The following is an 18,477-nucleotide window of genomic DNA, read 5'->3' as shown; positions in this document are numbered from 1 at the left end:
CACTCTGATTCATTCTTTTCTCTTTTGGAATTCTAATTACACCTGTTTTAAAGTGTTTGGTATTATCTCACATGTCCCTGAGACTATTCTCCTCCTCCCGCTAAATTTTTTTCTGTGTTCTCTTTTGAGCAGATAACTGTTACTGCTCTAACTTGGAGTCACTGGATCTTTATTCTTTGTCTCATCTTTTGTTAATAAGCCCATCCATTGAATTTTTCCTTTCAGTTAGCTTTAGGTTCTTTTTTTCTATTTTTGTATCTGCTGAAACTCCCTTTTTTTGTTCATTCATTAAGACCCTGTTTTTAGTTCCTTGAACCTAATTTTCTTTAATCCTTTCAGTATATTATAATAATTTTAAAGGATTTGTCTTTGCATAGAACAATATCTGGGCATTTTGGGTTTAATTTCTGTTGATTAAAAATTTTTTTTGGTATGGATTATGCATTTGTATGTTTAGTGTTTTCTGATTTAATGTTGGAAATTCTGGGGTTTTGTTTTCATAGGCAGTTCACTTTATTACAGGCTCATATGTTAATTTAGTTTTGATTTAAGACTTTCTTAATGTGGCTCTCAGGAAGTGGAGGTGTTTTTCAGCAGTCCAGCTTTGCCTCCCTTGTGCATCTTTTGTGGATTTTATTGTCTTAATGCTGTTCTTTTTTCTGCTGTCAGTTTCTAAGGTATTTTTTGCTCTTAACTATGTAGTGCTTTACTGAGGGCGGGCGCGGTCTTGCCCTACTCTTGTGGTCCAGTCTTGGCTATACACTGGTGGGGAATTGCTTTTTGGTATACTTATGGGGTACCCTCTTCCTATAGCTTTTTCCTCTGCCATTTTAGCACCCAAACTCTCATCTTCATGCTTCTGGCTATTGAGACCACTGTACTCTGTTTGGAGTAGTTTTTTGGAAAATTGTTCTGAGGCAGAGGATAGTGGGGCTTTCCTCAGTCTTTGTACTCTACCTGTTGTCCACTGTTTTGCAATCAGTTGCTTCATATATTTTATCCTATTCAATAGTTGTTTCTGGAAGGAGAGCTAATTCCGTAAAGTTACTCCTCCATGGCTAGAAGCAAGACTGAGCCTCTTCTTAGTGTGGAAATAAATTAGCTCTGAAGTCTCTTGAAGCACATTTTTTGCTCTCTGATGTGTTACCCCCAGTGTCACTGCTGATAATATATAAGTGTTAACCACATTTTTACCCTTTAGCCCTTTTTTTACTCCTGTCTGTAGCTCATTATTCCCTATTTGGGCAGATATTGGAGCTCAGTGACTCTTTGGTACATACTCTTGTGGGAAAATGGTATCTTCTGCTATACCTTTCTACAAGCAGAAATAGCTCTACCAAAGTTAGCACACTTGCCATTTTGTTACAGAGCTACTTTTAGTGAATTTGCAGCCAAGCATGCTAAAGATTCAAGATTCAAAGCGATTGAAAAGATGAAAGATCGAGAAGCCTTGTTTAATGAATTTGTGGCAGCTGCAAGAAAGAAAGAGAAAGAAGATTCGAAGACCAGAGGTGAGAAGGTAAGATGGTTTTAGTTCTGGTGGTATGATTGATGGGAGTGTGAATAGGAGAGGACTAATGTGGGGCTGTGTTGCTAATCTTGTTCATGGGCATAAATTACAGGAATCACATTTACTGTTTAGCTTTAAAGGTAAGTTTTATAGTTATTTTTTGTGTGTGTGAATTGTCTCTTTACTTCCCTGATCTTTATTTTTAAAAAGATTTTATTTATTTATTTGAGAGAGAGAGTTAGAGAGGGGAAGAGGGAGAAGCAGGCCCCCCACTGAGCAGGGAGCCCCATGTGGGGCTCGATCCCAGGTATTGGGATCATGACCTCAGCCAAGGCAGACACTTAACCAAGTGAGCCACTCAGGTGCCCCATGATGTATATTTTACTAACTGCACTAAACTACCTAGATTTGCTTTATATTTTATTTTGCTTTTACATTTTATTAATACTGAGATGCCCAGTAAACCCAGGACTGACTGTTAGGTCTGTTTATTCTGTTTATTTAAGATTTCAAGGTTCTTAATAAGTAGTAACCTTTACATTTCAAAAAGCTTTTTTATCTTTTTTGCCTTCTAAAAGATAGCATTTTAGTGACTTTCTAATCTTTTAGCAAGCATATCTTACATATAAATTATTGCTTATCAGAAATAAAGGTCAGCTATTAAAGATTAATGAATTCCAAATGTCATTTGATAGCAGTGTCAGGAATGGAGAGGAGCCCACCACCGGAGAAGCAGACTGGTGGAGATGGCACCAGTGGTGTGTGAACCATCAAAACATGCAGCCACTCTCCTTAGTGTCCCTGTGTGCTTTGTGAATGGAGAAAAAGAACCTCTGAAGCCTAATCATTATTGACATTTAAAGTGGCCTGTTATTCCAGAAAGTTAAAACATCACAGATTTTGTTAAGAAATTTTATTAGAGAAGTAATACCTTCTTACTGAGAAAAAGCCTCTTTCACTGTAAATAGCAGTAGTATTGGGTGACATGACTTTTGTCAGAAATACCTGCAATTTCCTGATTACATGCTTATTGGGCTTCAGTGTAGATCCTTTCAGAATTATTTAACTGTCAACTTTTTTTTTTCCCAAATGATTATGCTTCTCAGGAAATGTGCAAAATTGAGTGTTGAATTAGTCATGTTAATGAATTGTTTGCTACTTTTGACTTCTAGTAATAAAACCTATTAAAAAGAGAAGCAAGTAAATAAGTGATTGCTACTATGTGATTTATACAAATTGAATGTTTTTCTCTTTGCATTTATAACTAAAGTTCTTTTTCTGAACACTTTTTTTGGATAACTATTTTGTGTATTCTGTTTTATAACAAGTGGATAGACTTTACAGTTTTGTGCTGTGCGGCCTGTCAATCAGTTCAGTCTGACAGCTGTCAATCACTGATACGCAAAGTATTGTGGGATTCCCTAGTGAGGAAAGAATTGGTATCTCTGTGTGGTGACTTTAGCCTCCCGCAGTTCCGGTACTTTATATTTTTTTAGTCTTTTTCCTTATGAAGTGATGAGAGTTGTGCCCAGAATATGTTAACTGTAGTAAATTAAATAGACATTACATCTAAATAAACGTAATATATACAGCTTTATTTTCTTCTGATTGTAAAATTAATTCTTTGTAGGTTTGGTTTTGTATCATTACTTAATTTTTTTTAAAAAAGGCTAGAAATTACTAAAGTGAAAACTTCCTCAACCAGTTTAAAGAATGCAAAATTACTAACCAGGCCATGAAACAGAATAAAGTAAGGGTTTAAATATAGTTTATTTAATATTCACCTTCTGAGAAGTAGCTGGTTAATGAAGTTCCTTCATGACTTCTACTGTGCCATTTATTTTTATGAAGTATATTGTCTGTACCTTTTTTTTTAATCACAATTTTTTTAAAATCACATAATTGGGTGGTGATTAGTGCTAGTAGCATGGTGCTGGGATATTGGAATTGCTTTATGCTTGTGATTCTCTAGTTGCTGTTTGTAGCATTGAGGTAATGCAATTAATAGCTGAATAGTAAAGGTTTAAAGGTAATTACTTGCGGATTCAAAAAGCTCTGAAGGACATTGACTTTTGGTGAAGTTGCTTTTTTTCCCCTTTCATTAGACATTTTTAAGCTAAAGGGTAAAATCATTTTCATATAGCTTTTACTGTTAATTTTCAGTTTTATTAAAAAAAAAAAAGTCCCTAAAATTCTGTTTATTTTAATGGGCTGTTTTATAGCTACCCTCAAGGTTTTTTTTAATTTTATTGCAATTTTTTTTTATAACCAATTTTTATAAAATTATGGTTTAAGTAATAATACTTTTTGGAACAGCACATTTGAAGTTGCATATGATAGAATTAATCCTCTCATAAAGTTGGCATTTTTCTCCCTACCCTCCCTTAAATTTCATTTTGAACAAGTTAAATATTTTTGTTACAGTACATAAGGCTAGGGAGACTGTTTTTTCCTATTAAACTGAACCGCTTAGATGGTAAGTTACTTCCATTTGGAGAGAGAAGAAAATAGGGGATATAGGGCTCTGAGTTGCTGCTAGAGTAACTTATATATAAATTTTTTTGACTTTTATGCAGTTGTTAAGTAATTCCCATATAAATAGCAGCTTTGGTAAACCATGTAATTAGCCTGTCATGGTAGTATCCACAATGAAAGGAAGTTTAACTTTATTTAAAGTTCACTTTGTTTATACATCACACATTTTTAAAAACCTATATGATAATCCTTACTTCATAGATTTCATGTCTAATATGTGAAAATTTGTCCTAAGTCAATTTAAATTCCTATGGCTTGGAAAGATTCCTGTTAGATACAGCTTGCATGCTTTATTTCACATAAATTTTGTCAATTTTGCTTTGTGGTTTATATGCATCTAGGAATTGGGTGTTCATCATGTCAGATACAGAGTACACAAGATGAACAGAATTGTTAAATCACTATTTCAAGTAGTTTCTTTTTCACTGTCTGGAAATACTGGGTTTATGAGTATTTCTTACTATTCCAAACAAAGGCAAGAGTTAAATTCAGTAGTAAAGAAATCCAGAGCTAGTTAGCTCTTTTTTTTTTTTAAATCTCTAATAGGGAAACTTGCTTGTAAACTTACAGCTGTTTTACAGAAAAGACATCATTTTCCCTTTTAATCCACTCATAGGGGAAGTGAGGGTTGGAATAGGGAGAAAGAATGATTCCATTCCTAATTTCTCAGTCCCTTGATCAGGTGGGAAGTCAGGATGTTTTAATCCCTATGGGGAGGAGAGGTTCTTGACATGGTCAGAATCCTCTATTGAATTACTGCTACCTCATCTGTCTCCCCTGGTAGGAGTACAAGATAATTTAAATGAGACTAAATTTTTAAACAGGACCTCAATGGTGCATAAAAATAAATGCCTCCTTTATCCCTTTCTTCCCTGTTTAAAAAAAAAATGAGAATTACAGTTTGGGAAAGGGATTCTAAGTATTTTACATGTTGACACTAAAGGATTAATACCATTTCATACCTTTGGTATTATGTTACTAACTTGGTCCTTGATTGGTTAAGAATGTTAATTCATTAAAACTTTTATTTTGAGTTCTTTAATGGTAAAGGCATATATATTTAATGGCTAAAAAATACAAAAGATCTAAATAAAGTTTATGTAATGATCGATTATGACCATAGAAATTCTGTATATATAAGGGTGTGAACATTGCTTTTTTAAACTAAATTACAAAAATTTGCCCTGTTTTTTTAATCTCTTTAGACATTTGACAATATACTTTCAATTTTCAAATGAATGTGACTTTCTTTCGAAATTCACCTTTTGTAACAAAAAATGTTATTCGTCTACTTTTTAAAATAAGTCATTCTTACTGTCTTGATATTAAAGTATAATTTAGTATCAGTTCATAAGCCTGAATCTTACCTAAAAATAAATGTGAATTCTTATTTTAAAAAAATGGCAGTTCTGAAATGCAAAAGTTAGAAACAACCTAAGATTTTATTTTTCTGTATTTTAGTAATTTCACTGGAGAAAATGATTTATATTGAATTTGGTAGATTTTAAATGAGAGCTTAATGTGTGTGTTGATTTTTTATATTTTTCCTAAAAGAGTGATTCTGATAATCTTCTTTACTAAAAATTACTCCACTCTAAATACATGTATTTAAAAAGTTACTAATATTCCCATCTTTAAGGTAAGTGAATAGTTTTTTCTGGTTAAAATGTTTGCATATGAGGAATTTCTCATGGCACATTTCCCCCCTATCCTACTACATGTTTTGAAATACAGATTAAATCGGATTTCTTTGAACTGTTATCTAATCATCACCTGGACAGTCAGTCTCGATGGAGCAAAGTGAAAGACAAAGTAGAAAGTGACCCACGTTACAAAGCAGTGGACAGTTCATCAATGAGAGAAGACCTTTTCAAACAGTATATTGAAAAAATAGCCAAGGTAACTGTTGCGTTTACTTGTACTGTAAGCATGGAATAATAAAATTCTTAATTGTATTATAAAGGTATTCACTCCTGTTTGGGATTTGGAGTTCTTCTTTTTGGTATGCTTTTTTTTTTTTTTTACCCCACAAGATATTATTTATTTATTTGACGAGAGACAGCGAGAGAGGGTTAGTATTCTTAATATAAGAATCTTTAGGGGCGCCTGGGTGGCTCAGTGGGTTAAGCCGCTGCCTTCGGCTCGGGTCATGATCTCGGGGTCCTGGGATCGAGTCCCGCATCGGGCTCTCTGCTCGGCAGGGAGCCTGCTTCCCTCTCTCTCTCTCTCTCTACCTGCCTCTCCATCTACTTGTGATCTCTCTCTGTCAAATAAATAAATAAAATCTTTAAAAAAAAAAAAAAAAAAGAATCTTTAGTAGTTGGGGTGGAAACAAGGTATAGTGTTTAGGAGTATCCTTGGTAAAAACCAGGTTTGAGATTTTTTATTTGGCAGCTAGTTACTTTGTGGAAACATATTTTGATACTGTAATTTTACTTTTACAGAATTTAGACTCGGAAAAAGAAAAGGAGCTTGAAAGGCAAGCCCGCATTGAGGCAAGCCTTCGAGAAAGAGAAAGAGAGGTCCAAAAGGCTCGTTCAGAGCAAACAAAAGAAATAGACCGAGAGAGAGAGCAACACAAACGAGAAGAAGCTATCCAGAATTTCAAGGCTCTTTTGTCTGACATGGTATGTATTACTCTTGTTTTGTCCCCCACCCCTTTATAGTACTGGATATTAGAGATCTATTATATTACGTTGTTAGTGAAAATTTTCATATTTAAATTGACTCTGAGAGAAATAATTTGGTAAGTTTTATAAAGTGTTTTAAAAGTGAGTTTTTGGTATTAGCACCCTTAGAATAGGAAAACCCTAGTTATTTAACATTTTCAGAGATAGATATTTTGTGTATATAAAAATTTATGATCTTTTAGTCTCAAAGGTAAGTTCTTTATTCTTGATGGAAATCATGTTAAATTATCACATACTGTATGCCACAGTAATAAACAAAATATGCTGAACATAATTAAACCTTTTTCTTTGATGATTCAGGGTCACTGTGATGATGAATTATTGTACATGTAGACGGTGTGAGATCTAGAAAGAACTGGAGGTGTACTAACCCCAGGAGATACCCTGGAATTTTCTTGAAAAACCCTTCTGCATCACCCAGGGTTGTTGAGGTGTGTAGGGTGTTCTCTGTACAGTGAATGCCCAAGGCCGCTCTGCTGTTTTACTTGTTTTGTTCCTTCTCCCCGTCACTGTCTCTGTTTGTCTTCTCCTCCTCTTCTCTTCTTTTTGTTACTACTGTCATGTCTTCTGATTTCTTTCCTTTCTTCTGATGATCTGTTTTCACTTTCCTCTTTCTGTTCTCTGGACAGTTACAGTCATTCCTTGATTGGTTTCCTTGCTTTTACTTTCCCCAAATTCATCCTCCTTATTGCAGTTATAGAAATCTTCGTAAAAATCAAATGATTTTGTCACTCTCCCTGTGGCTTACAGAGAGAGAAGCTTCTCTGTGCTTCTAGTGGTCATCTACATTTAAAACTCCATCTTCTTAGCATAATATATTAGGCTATTCATTTCTTAACTCCCCAACCTTCTGTTATGTTACCCTCTTTGGTTTCCTCTCTTGCCCCCTAAGCTCCAGCGTGTCTGAACTTAACTCTAATGAAACCATACTCACATATTAATGAATCCTGTCATTGCTCATGCCGGCCCCTCGACCTAGAATGCTTCCTGCTGCAGTTACACATTCATTGTTCAAGATCAACTCAAATCTCTCTCTCTGGTGAGGTTGATCTTGACCCAACTAAGGCAGATTTGTTTTTCCTGTTCCCCTTTGCCACCTTGTGTTCAGCATACAACTCTGCAGCCCTTGCTACATGCTGTTGGGATTATTTGGTTAGACGCCTCTTTTCCCTTAAAAAAAAGTGAGTCCTTGGGGTGCCTGGGTGGCTCAGTGGGTTAAAGCCTCTGCCTTTGGCTCAGGTCATGATCCCAGGGTCCTGGGATCAAGCCCCGCATCGGGCTCTCTGCTCAGCGGGGAGCCTGCTTCCTCCTCTCTCTCTCTGCCTGCCTCTCTGCCTGCTCATGATCTCTGTCTGTCAAATAAATAAATAAAATATTAAAAAAAAAAAAAAAAGTGAGTCCTTTGAAGGAAGGGATGGTGTCTTACTTGTTTTCCCAGTAGTATCAAGCTCTGTGTTCAGCTGACACGGTTATCGATGCTTGATAAATGTTGGTTAAATAAAAGTTTTTGTATTTTTCTTCTTTCTTACCTGTCTTTCCAGCCTCCCATATTTCTTAGCATTGGTAGCAATGTGACTAGCAATAACTTGTGATGCCATTTGCAACTGTGAAGCGTACCTTTCTGCTGGTTGTTGAGCTAACCGGATCCGCCATGTCTTCTCTTGTTAGCCATGTTAATTCTTGTTTATGCTCAGAAGTGTCACTTCCCGTATGTAGTTGATAGGAACACATTTGAGCTCAAGATTTGTTGAGTGGCGCTTTTCCCCTGTGACCTCTCTAGTATATAGTAAGATACTTCCTCTTTTATTTGTTTCCATTTCATGTACTAAAAGTTGGTAAGATGTTAAACAGAAATTCTTCTCTTCATCCTTCTCCAGTTCTAAATCCATACTTGACAACTTAGGTGAGCTCTCAGCGGAGGGCTTTCTGGCTTTACAAAAGGAGATTTTCAGTGACTGCTTAACTAAGGTGGAATCATCAGAAGCTTTTATTACTAAATGTATCATTCCTAAACTAAATAAATAAGCCTTTTATTGTTGAAATATGAGAAGATAGGTCTCTGGTGATAAAATTTTTTGGTTCATTTTTAGGTACGGTCTTCGGATGTGTCATGGTCTGATACTCGGAGGACTCTGCGGAAAGATCACCGTTGGGAGTCTGGATCCTTGTTGGAAAGAGAGGAGAAAGAGAAGCTTTTTAATGAACACATTGAAGCACTTACCAAAAAGAAGAGGGAGCACTTTAGGCAACTTCTGGATGAAACTTCTGCAGTAAGTCCCTTGTTTTCCTTGTTTTAATCTAGATGGGCCTTTATGAATAATTACAAAAGTAAAACATTGATGTGATTATTGGCATCATGGTCTTTAGAGCCATTACTGGAATTCATGAGTTTTGTGATACTTTGTTCTCTGACTTTATTTCTCCTTTTTTAAGTAAAATGTTCATGGCATACTTACTATATAGAAATTACTTCCTTCTGTAGTTTCCATATTCGTACTTGCTCTTGTAGTTCATAAGGTCCTAGCTGTGTGATCATTGATCCCTCCTGATGAGTTTAATAGATTCCATCTTTCACCCCATTTTCAGTTTGGCACCACGGCCAAACTAAAGAAGCTATCCAGAATTTCAAGGCTCTCTTTTCCAGTTTATGTTACTCTTGTTTTGCCCCCCGACTCCTTTATAGTACTGGCAGTTTGTACCCTCTCGTTCAGGTTTTCTCCTGATTATCTGATATCTTTTTGGTGATGGTTTCTTTAGAAGTTAATGGTATTACCTATGGAGACACAGGGTTTGCAGGTGATAGTCTTAAGGCCACATTGAAATAATGGCCATGAAAATAACTCTTGTGGCAAGCCAAAAAGAAATTGCATTAAAGCTGCTTCCCTTGCTTAACTAGTCCTGTTACATTTGGGCATTACAAGAGATGCCAGGTCAGTGTGATATCATGTACTACATGTGCTGCCCATTCAGCCCTCTCAATAAAAGTGAATTGTATTCATGTTTTTTTATTCACTTGCCTTTCAAAGATTACCTTAACATCCACATGGAAAGAAGTAAAAAAAATCATTAAAGAAGATCCTCGGTGCATTAAGTTCTCCTCCAGTGACAGGGTAAGAGAGTTTTGTCTGAGATTTACTACTGTCAGTTTATAAATATTAACTGGGTGCTTAATTGGTACCACTAGTATCTTGACCAAAATGAAATTGATGGTTTTAGTTGAATTACTTTTAAGAGTATGAGAAATAAATCTGAAATTTAAATTCATATTTTTTGTCTTGCACAATACATAAACAGGAAAGCACAGTAGAAACTAGAAAATTCAATCCTTGGGTTTAAGCCTGTCTTTGGGGATGTTAGAGCTTTAATGAAGCTCAAGTTTTTATTCATTATATAGTCCGGTCCCGCTAGGTAGATGCATTCACGCTGCTACCAGGCTGTCAGAGCCCATGAGCCCTCCTAGCAGAATGCTGTAACACCACTTCTTGTTCCTCTGTGCTCCAGACACTGGAGTAGAGGAACATCAGACGAATGAAGTTTTAGAAACCAAGCTCTGTTCTGTTGCACTCTGCCTCCCGTGTGGGAAACGAAGTCAGCTGGGTTCTGAAATAGTGATGAGGCTAAGGGAGCCATAGCTGACTGCTGTCTTATTTTAGCCCTTTGCCTTTCATTTGTTCTCCATCCCCATCATTCTCCTTGCCTGGTTGGTTTCTCCAGGTCTAGAGTGCACAGCCCCATAGATTGACTTTGATAAGTTGGATTGTAGACGGTGTGGACCACAAACTACACACGACTGGGGAAGAGTGGTAGACTGATAGCTGACAGGTCCAGTTTTAGTTTCTGACTTTGCTGATTGTTCACAATTGACAATAAGGTCTTTTAAATTTTATTTACTTTTTGTCCAAAGAGTTTATACCCATCATTCCTATTCCCTTAGTAGAAAAGCTAAATGCTCAGTATGACTTAGTAAAGTTATGACTGTTAGTTGGCGTTCCCTGTAAGTCATACCACCTTATGGTCTTGGTGCTGGAAGAGAGAAATATCTTAGTCTGTAGGAAAGGCACGTTTACCCCTTAATCTTTTTATTTTTTAGAGCGTCTACCGCTTGAGGTTGTTAGGAACATGAAGGGAGATAGTCTCATCAAACCCTCAGCAGTGTGGCACTTAGCAAGTCCTCAAGTCTTAGCTGCTGCTAATACAGAGTATGGGACCTTGTTCTTGGTTTCTTTCAGTCTTAAAAATGTACTTTGTGCATTTTGCATTTTAGTGAATGTTACATGAACAAAAATGCACCTTAGTGCCTTTTCCTTTTGAATTATTTATAACGTGACTTACAAATAACTGGTTTAATAAGTAATTGATTCTAATTTTGGAATTAGTGACTTTTTTTTTTTTTCTAATTTTACTGTCTTTTTGCAGAAAAAACAAAGAGAATTTGAAGAATACATCAGAGACAAATACATCACAGCCAAAGCTGACTTCAGGACGCTTTTGAAAGAGACCAAATTTATAACCTATAGGTGTGTGCAATGAAATGTTTCATATCAGCAGTCATTGTCTTTACTAGTCCTTACTCTAATGGCCAAAGCATTCTTTGCATTCACACACATGTTGACATTATTAATTTTTAGGAATAAGAAGAAGCCAACTTTTACCAAAGGCCAGATACAGCCCATATATACGTTACCTTTTTTTTTTTTTTTTTTTTTAAAGAAAGGGCCCAGATGTCAATTCTTATTTTGTGTTACCCACCCATCCAGTTTTTTAGACACACTTTTGTTTTTACTTCACTGCTTTTTTAGGAGTACCCCCTATTTAAGAATTGTATTCATGAAGAGACTTTTAAAATAATCCTTCACTATCCATTATCTTTGCTTCCTATGAAGACTATTCAGTGTTGTGGAACAGGTTGAAAGCTTGAAATCATCTTATTTAAGCTCAGCAAAAACATTTTTTTTTTTTTAGACGATAGCAGTTTGCTAGATACTTTAAAAATCTTAAATGATAAAATCAGAGTTTTGAAACAAGATTTCTCTGTAACATGCCCAGTAGTTCCACATTCCCAACAGTTTTACCATCAGGAAAACAAGTTAACGTTGCTTAGCATTCAGTGCACAGGAAACAGTTTTGTTTCATGCTCCAGCTTTTCTTCCTTTAAGAGAAAAATTGGAAACATCTTAATGAAGGGTATGTGCACGGGAGGATAGATAGTGCTGAGGGTGTGGTTTTTAGGTATTTTGTCATTGGATTTTTTTGGTCAGGATCCTTAATGTTTTGCATCAGCTTGGGCTTTTAAATTAGATGTGAAGTAAGACTTCTTTCTACATTTTTATAGTTAATTTAGTGAAAGATGTGAAAGTGAAAGCTTGTGAGAGATGCTGGGATTGGCAGCCCCGCAGACTGAAGTCCTCTGTTCATCCACAGAACAGGTACAGCACGGGCAAGATTTACCTACCCACCCTCAGCCCTGATCTGGAGGGACCACCAGTAGGGGCGGGAGGGTAATTCAGCTTCTGAGGCCCTTTCACTCCTTGGAGTCTTTGCTGAGGCGACTTACAAAGGTGACCACTGCAGTGAAATTTTTCTTAAAAAAAAAAAAAATAATAATAATAAATAAAATGGAAACACAATTAGGAACTAGATGGACATTTCCAGCTCATTTCTGAAAGACCTAGGAACAGCAGTCAGTAATTCTTGGACTTCTTTTCTTATTTCAGATCCAAAAAGCTAATCCAGGAATCTGATCAACACCTGAAAGATGTAGAAAAAATCTTGCAGAACGACAAACGGTATCTAGTACTAGACTGTGTGCCCGAGGAGAGGCGTAAACTGATTGTGGCATATGTGGACGACCTGGACCGCCGGGGTCCACCCCCGCCTCCCACAGCGTCAGAGCCCACAAGACGATCAACAAAATAATTCTCAGTACTCTTCCACAGGGGGATCTTCATTCAGAACGCTTGCATGAGCCAATTTTCAGGTTTTTACATGTATGTGCATTAGTCAAACTATTGCAGAACCATCTGACGAACAGAAGGAGAAGCATTCGTGAACCGTTTCTGAACAGAGAACACTTTGGAAATAATTTATGCTTTTCTTTGTGTGGCATGACTGACATACATACTCAAATATAGGCTGTCTCTAGTAAATCTAAAATCTCGAAGCTAAAAATCATCCTTTTATGAGGTGTGGAAGTCAGTGACTTTGGTGACGTTCTTTCTAGCAGTGTTAAACATGCAAGACGTTAAGAGCATTTGTGGTTTGAACTCACAAAATGCAAATACCACAGACTCCAAGAAAACCTAAGTTGTGGGTTGTTTTGTTTTGATTTTGTTTTTTAAAGCGGGTAAAAGAGAAAACACTGAAAATTGAATTCTTATCTTCCAGAGGCTAAGATTATTATAATGGACATACTTTTACCTTTGTCTCTAAAGAACACTTTAGTTTTGTTTGTTCACTTATGTGCTTTGATTATCCCCTCAGAATTAGAGGCCAAGTCTTGTTGTTTAGCCTAAGAGAAGATTTATTTAGTAATTTCTTCTCAGGTATGGAACCATGGTCATAACTAACATGTTGGCCAGAATAGGACTGCTGGTTAAACACATTTTATTTACCATTAAGTGATCTTTATCAATATTCTGGATTAGACAACAAATTATCTTTCTTGGGTGTTCCCTGTAAACTATACTCCTGTTTGAATGTTAAACTTTTGTTTCTAAAGTTAATTTTAAGATGTTTGAATGTTCAGTTTATGTATTTGAACTACAATAAACCAACCCTTTTTATATATGTGGATTGTATATGATTATTGTTAAAGAATTTATTAAAAAATTTCTTTTAAACCTGTTCTTAAAAGCAGAAGGAAATGTAATTTGGCACAAAGAAAGCTGACTTTACACCCTAAATATCACAGTTTTTAAAGGCTTGAATATAATGAATTATTGGCAGTATAAAAGGGAAGGAATGTAAAGAACCATTTTGGTGCTCAGTCTCCTAGCAATATCTTACTGCTTCATAGCAAGAAGACCCAGATTTGTTTGTTTGTTGACTTGTTTTTGTCTTTTATATCACCATATGGCTGATTGATGCCTTCTTGGCGTCCTTTTGGTGTGTCCTGCACAGCATACCCTGATACCCACCTTTGACCCCCACTTGCCCTTTCTAGCCGTACCGCCCCAGTTTAGACTCCTCTGTCTCATTCCTTCATAGATTTCTCATTCCGAAGTACCACCGAAATGCTTAAGAAAAATATGTTAATTGGATAATTTATTTTCCCTGTTTGCTCACACCGGCTGTGACTGCAACAAAACATAAAATGAGGAAGAACCAATAGGTCTGTATTTGTATGCCATGTGCACGCAGACACACATCACAACCATACATGGACTTGTTCACTTGTTACTTAGTACTTGTATATGAAGTGCCACAGAAATTATATATGTAGGAAACTGGAGTTACCTAAGGTCTTAACCTCTACAACTGAAAATTAACAAAATATTTTTCTCCCTTTTTTCGAAGGTCATTTTTGTAATTCTGTTGAGTGGCTTTTAAGTCCTGTGAGGAATGAAACTGCAGTGTTTGCCAAAAGGAACACAACTATTACAGGAATATAATCCGCAAAAGTGAACTTTGTAGAATGTTTTATTTTATTTTTCTGAATTCCACAAGTATTGTTTGCCCATTCGCTACTTTCTGTTCCTCACAGGTGAAAAGTGTGAAAAAAAAATGCTTTGGTGATACCTATTCTAATTTCCACTTCTGTTGTTAACTATTTGGGATTAATTTGTTCATTTAAGGTGCAAATCAAACTTTACTATGCAGATTTCTTTAAAAGATCAAGTCAGGACTGTGTAGGTTCTTAATGAAAAGGTCATTGTAATTACACTGTCTCAAAATGTCCATTTTGACTTGGCACTTACCAGCAAACTCCTTAAAAATACTTGACTCAGTTTATCCAGAGACCTGTATCAGTGTTAAGGTCTGAACTCCCCATTAAGTCCCCATTGTGCCAGATGATGATTTTGAAAGGAGGTTTCAAACAAAGACAGCTTTTAAGTCTCCCAAACTGTCTGAAATAAAGCAATTGTTTTTATTTGTTTACAAGTTAGAATGTCAAACACTAGAAGCTTACATCAAACATTTACTATATATAATGAATAGTCTTTAATTCAAATAGCTCATCACAGACGATTTTAAAGGTACTCCCTTTGTATAACTATTGTCTCACAAAACAATATTTGGATATTTGGGTTAAATTGTACTTTGTGATCTTGTGAGCCTTAAAATAAAATTTGTAATGAACCAAGTAAAATGAAAACAGCCCTATCTTCTGTGTTGAAAAGCAAACCACAACCATTTGTAAAGACAACAAACAAACCAAAAAACCCACAGACTGAATATTTTTTTAAACATAAAAGTTCTATCCACAGCATATTTTTATATCTTAACTTCTCCATGGCTTCTCCAGGCAGTTATTTTCCTGAGGGAACCCCTCAGTGCAAATACCCCAGAATTCCATTACAAAGTAATCAAGAATTGTGGCTAAGTGTCCTTATATCTAATAGGGAAAGAAATGTATCATAATCATGTTTTATCGGGTATGCTTTACCTTGCTGCAAAATGAATAGTTACTGCCTTTTTATCCAAACTACACCAGTAATATGTTTGGGAACACAATTTAATAGTTTCCTTTTTTTTTTCTTTTTCCTTTTTTTTTTTTTCCTGTATTGCCCTTGTGCTGTTTGCTTTCTTAGCCAAATTCTCATTTGTATCCCTGGAGTTTTTCTTTTCATACTATTTTTTTTTTAAACATAAGTACTTCTCTTGTACTCTTGATTATCTTTATAACAAAGACCCTTAGGTATTTTAAAACTTGGGCAGGGGCAGGGTTCAACTTGAGTGTTCGGGAGATATTTAGTATCATTTAACAAGAAAGATGACCATCCCTATTCCTTCTTACTTGGAGGTTGCCTGCAGCAATTGCTACCTTTATCATTAGTTATAGCTTCTATTTGCCTTGACTGAAAGGAGGTATTGGGAGGAACAGGTAACTGGGAAGAGAGAGAAGGGCAATAAAAAGTTCTTTCTCCATATCAGAATTTAGAATGTCATGGTAAGGTGCTAAAATCCTCAGACTTAGAAACTGAAGACAGAAGTAGCTTTACAAAGACAAGTGAAACACATTATTGAGGATAAGGTGAAGTGTGAATTTACTTAAACTTGGGTTTGAAGTCAGTCCACAGTAAAGTGGTGATCCTTATTCTGTCAACTCCAGTCATGGAAATTCGATATGGATTAAGTAAGTGAAGTTCACTCCTTAACATTCATTAACGTGTTTAAAATCTCTTAAGTGGAAGTAGACTTTGAGCTTTGGTTATATGAAATAAAGTTTGGTAAGCAACATTAAGGCTAGCAGGCTCAGGAAGAAAGTAAAAGGAAAGGAGTTCAGCTTTTGGCAAAGATGGGCTCTGCTCCGGCCAGTGTAGGATGGTCCCGAGGAGCCCCCAATAAAACCACAGTTGTGAACAAGGGACAAAATAGCTGGAATTTCTAGTTGTGTGTGCTGGAAACATCTCTACACAACACTCAGCTTAACTCCGGATAGCCAAGATACAATTCTGAAACACAATCATTGCCCCTACCATGGTGTTCTACTTACCAAATTGCATGTTTCAAAAATGGATACTGTGAAGCATTTTTGTAATTCCTAACGTTAGTAATTTTACTGGGTTATATATGGTCAAGGCTGTGGTGTTGGCAAGCAGCAGTAAAAGTCAATACGATAATCACAATTTGTTTTGCTTTGAAACTTAACCTATTTGTCACAGTCTCCTGTCTCCTGATCTTCGTGTTCCCAGGGGACAGGGTCATTGTCTTGTACACAAGGGACTGTGTCCCTCTCATGCCAAAACTGCTCTACATCAGGGAGGATGGGCATCTGTGCCTTCTCGCTCTTCTCTATGCCCGAGGAGGGAGAGCCAGTTTTCTCCTTCTCTGGTATGGATGTTGGGAACTCGGGAGCTGGAACATCGTCGGGAGGGGCCTCTGAGTGGCCAGCTGGTGTTTTCTGAGACTCTGAGGCAGTTGGTTGCTTTTTGGTTATCATCCATTTCCATAAGCCTTTCAAATCTTCCTTGAACTCCTCTGACATCACTAGAAAAATGAGAGGATTTGCCGAAGAGGTGGAAAACACGAGGACTTGAGACAGGGCTATAAAACCCTGTGGCGGCGCCGGGCCTCTGGCCTTCACGTGCCATACCCACAGCCAGGCTACCCATTCAGGGAGCCAGAGGACCGCGGAGGTGACAGCGATGCTCAGCAGCATCACTGTGAGTTGCTTGGAGCGCATCTGGTTTCTGAGATTTTGAGTCTTGGTTCCTCGTTTTCTACACTGGCCATAAGCTCTCCAGAAATAAAAACTGGCAAAGAGTGATGGAAGGCAAAATGCCAGGAGAGGGTAGAGCTTCCCAAACATGGCCATGAGCTCTTCGGCCACAGGCGGTACATCCATGAGGCACATTTCCACACCCTCATGAAGCCTGGTGGTGCTGAAGAACCACTCAGGCAGGGGCAGCAGGCTAGCCACAGCCCAGATGGCCACGAGCACCGACCAGATGGTGCAGTTGTGCATACTTACTGGCTTGGCTGGGGCGCTTGCATACATGAAGCACACTTTGGCCACTGCAACGATCGTCAGGCTCTTGGCTGCCATGCACGTGTGGACGAACCAGTCCGAGGACTTGCAGACAAACCAGCCAAGGTCCCACACACTTTTGAAGTATGCTGTAGCTCGGACAGGTGCCGAAAACAGCAGGAGGGAGAGGTCGGCCAGGCTGAGATTCAGAATCAGGGAGTGGATCATGGACGGCTTTCCTTTCCAAGCGCTGTGAAGGAGAACGCTGATCACGCAAACGTTCCCCGTGAAGCCCACCAGGCACACGGCCACCAAGAGAGCTGGGACGATGGTCCTCCAGTCCTTTGAGTCAGAGGGCAGGTACCCTCCGGCAAAGTGGAGATGAGCAGACATGTTCATGGTGCTGGAGTTGGCGTCTGCAAAGGCAGCTGCCAGCATCACCTTTCCCACGCAGCTCGTCCTTACAGAAGTTAACTTCTTTCTGTCTTTCTGCCTTGGCTCTTCTGTGTAGGAAATAAATATGCTGTCATCCCTGTCAGATGACGCCTCTGGACCCTCCCCTTGCTTGTTTCCTGAGAGCAGAATGTGGAAGAAGATTGACTGCTCGCCTCTGCTCTGTCGCCTGTGAGACACCGCCGCTGCCCTGAATGGCCGGCAGCGGGGGTGCTTGGGTCCTGCTCATTAGCAACCCTCAAGTCACACCGTCAGCCCCATGGAGTTAAAACCCCACATACTCATAAATGATAAATGAGGACAACATACATGTAAGTGGGATATATTCTGGGGGGGAGGGTCGCGAGCCAGTCAGGCAATTATTTTCCACCAGCTGTTTCTAAAACCTTGACTGCCGTCTGTCATTCGGGAACCACTGCCTCTGAGCGAGGGACTTTTAACACTTCAGTCTGCCCCAGAATCCCCTGTGTTCCCGTTCTGGGGCGGGGGTGGGGGGGTGGGGGGGCAGGGCAGCGGTCAGGAGCAAGGCCCAAGACGGTGCGTTTCCAACAAGTTCCCGGTGGTTGCGGAGGTTGCAGGTTGGGGGGACCTGCCCTGTTTTAAAGCAAGAACCAGTGCTGCTTTCCCCCTGCACAGATGAGTCGCTGCCTCGACCCAGC

At 38.0% G+C, this 18,477-nt stretch overlaps 2 protein-coding genes across 7 annotated transcripts in view; one reads left to right on the top strand and one right to left on the bottom strand.

The window, feature by feature from the left end:
• The window catches only part of TCERG1 (transcription elongation regulator 1), a 61,879-nt gene extending 48,908 nt beyond the window's left edge, over positions 1–12,971 (top strand). For 4 of the 6 annotated variants that reach the window (XM_032336279.1, XM_032336277.1, XM_032336276.1 and 1 more), the window contains 7 exons: positions 1,369–1,519; positions 5,780–5,944; positions 6,490–6,672; positions 8,826–9,005; positions 9,762–9,845; positions 11,152–11,252; positions 12,450–12,971. In XM_032336279.1, coding sequence (XP_032192170.1) covers positions 1,369–1,519; positions 5,780–5,944; positions 6,490–6,672; positions 8,826–9,005; positions 9,762–9,845; positions 11,152–11,252; positions 12,450–12,651 — 1,066 coding nt within the window. In that variant the 3' untranslated portion in view covers positions 12,652–12,971. Of the gene's footprint in view, positions 1–1,368; positions 1,520–5,779; positions 5,945–6,489; positions 6,673–7,035; positions 7,167–8,825; positions 9,006–9,761; positions 9,846–11,151; positions 11,253–12,067; positions 12,158–12,449 lie in introns of those variants that run through there. The other 2 variants (XM_032336280.1, XM_032336281.1) reach the window with 2 other exon arrangements.
• A 2,449-nt stretch (positions 12,972–15,420) lies between these two features.
• GPR151 (G protein-coupled receptor 151) lies at positions 15,421–17,844 on the bottom strand. Its single transcript, XM_032336282.1, has one exon. It carries the CDS (start codon positions 17,801–17,803, stop codon positions 16,547–16,549), a length of 1,257 nt encoding a protein of 418 aa, XP_032192173.1. The 5' UTR covers positions 17,804–17,844; the 3' UTR covers positions 15,421–16,546.
• Between the last annotated feature and the right edge of the window lie 633 nt (positions 17,845–18,477).

Source organism: Mustela erminea, chromosome 3, assembly GCF_009829155.1.
Source record: "Mustela erminea isolate mMusErm1 chromosome 3, mMusErm1.Pri, whole genome shotgun sequence".
Lineage (NCBI taxonomy): Eukaryota > Metazoa > Chordata > Mammalia > Carnivora > Mustelidae > Mustela > Mustela erminea.
Note: the sequence above shows the minus strand (reverse complement) of the source record. Positions and strands in the feature narration are given on the sequence as shown.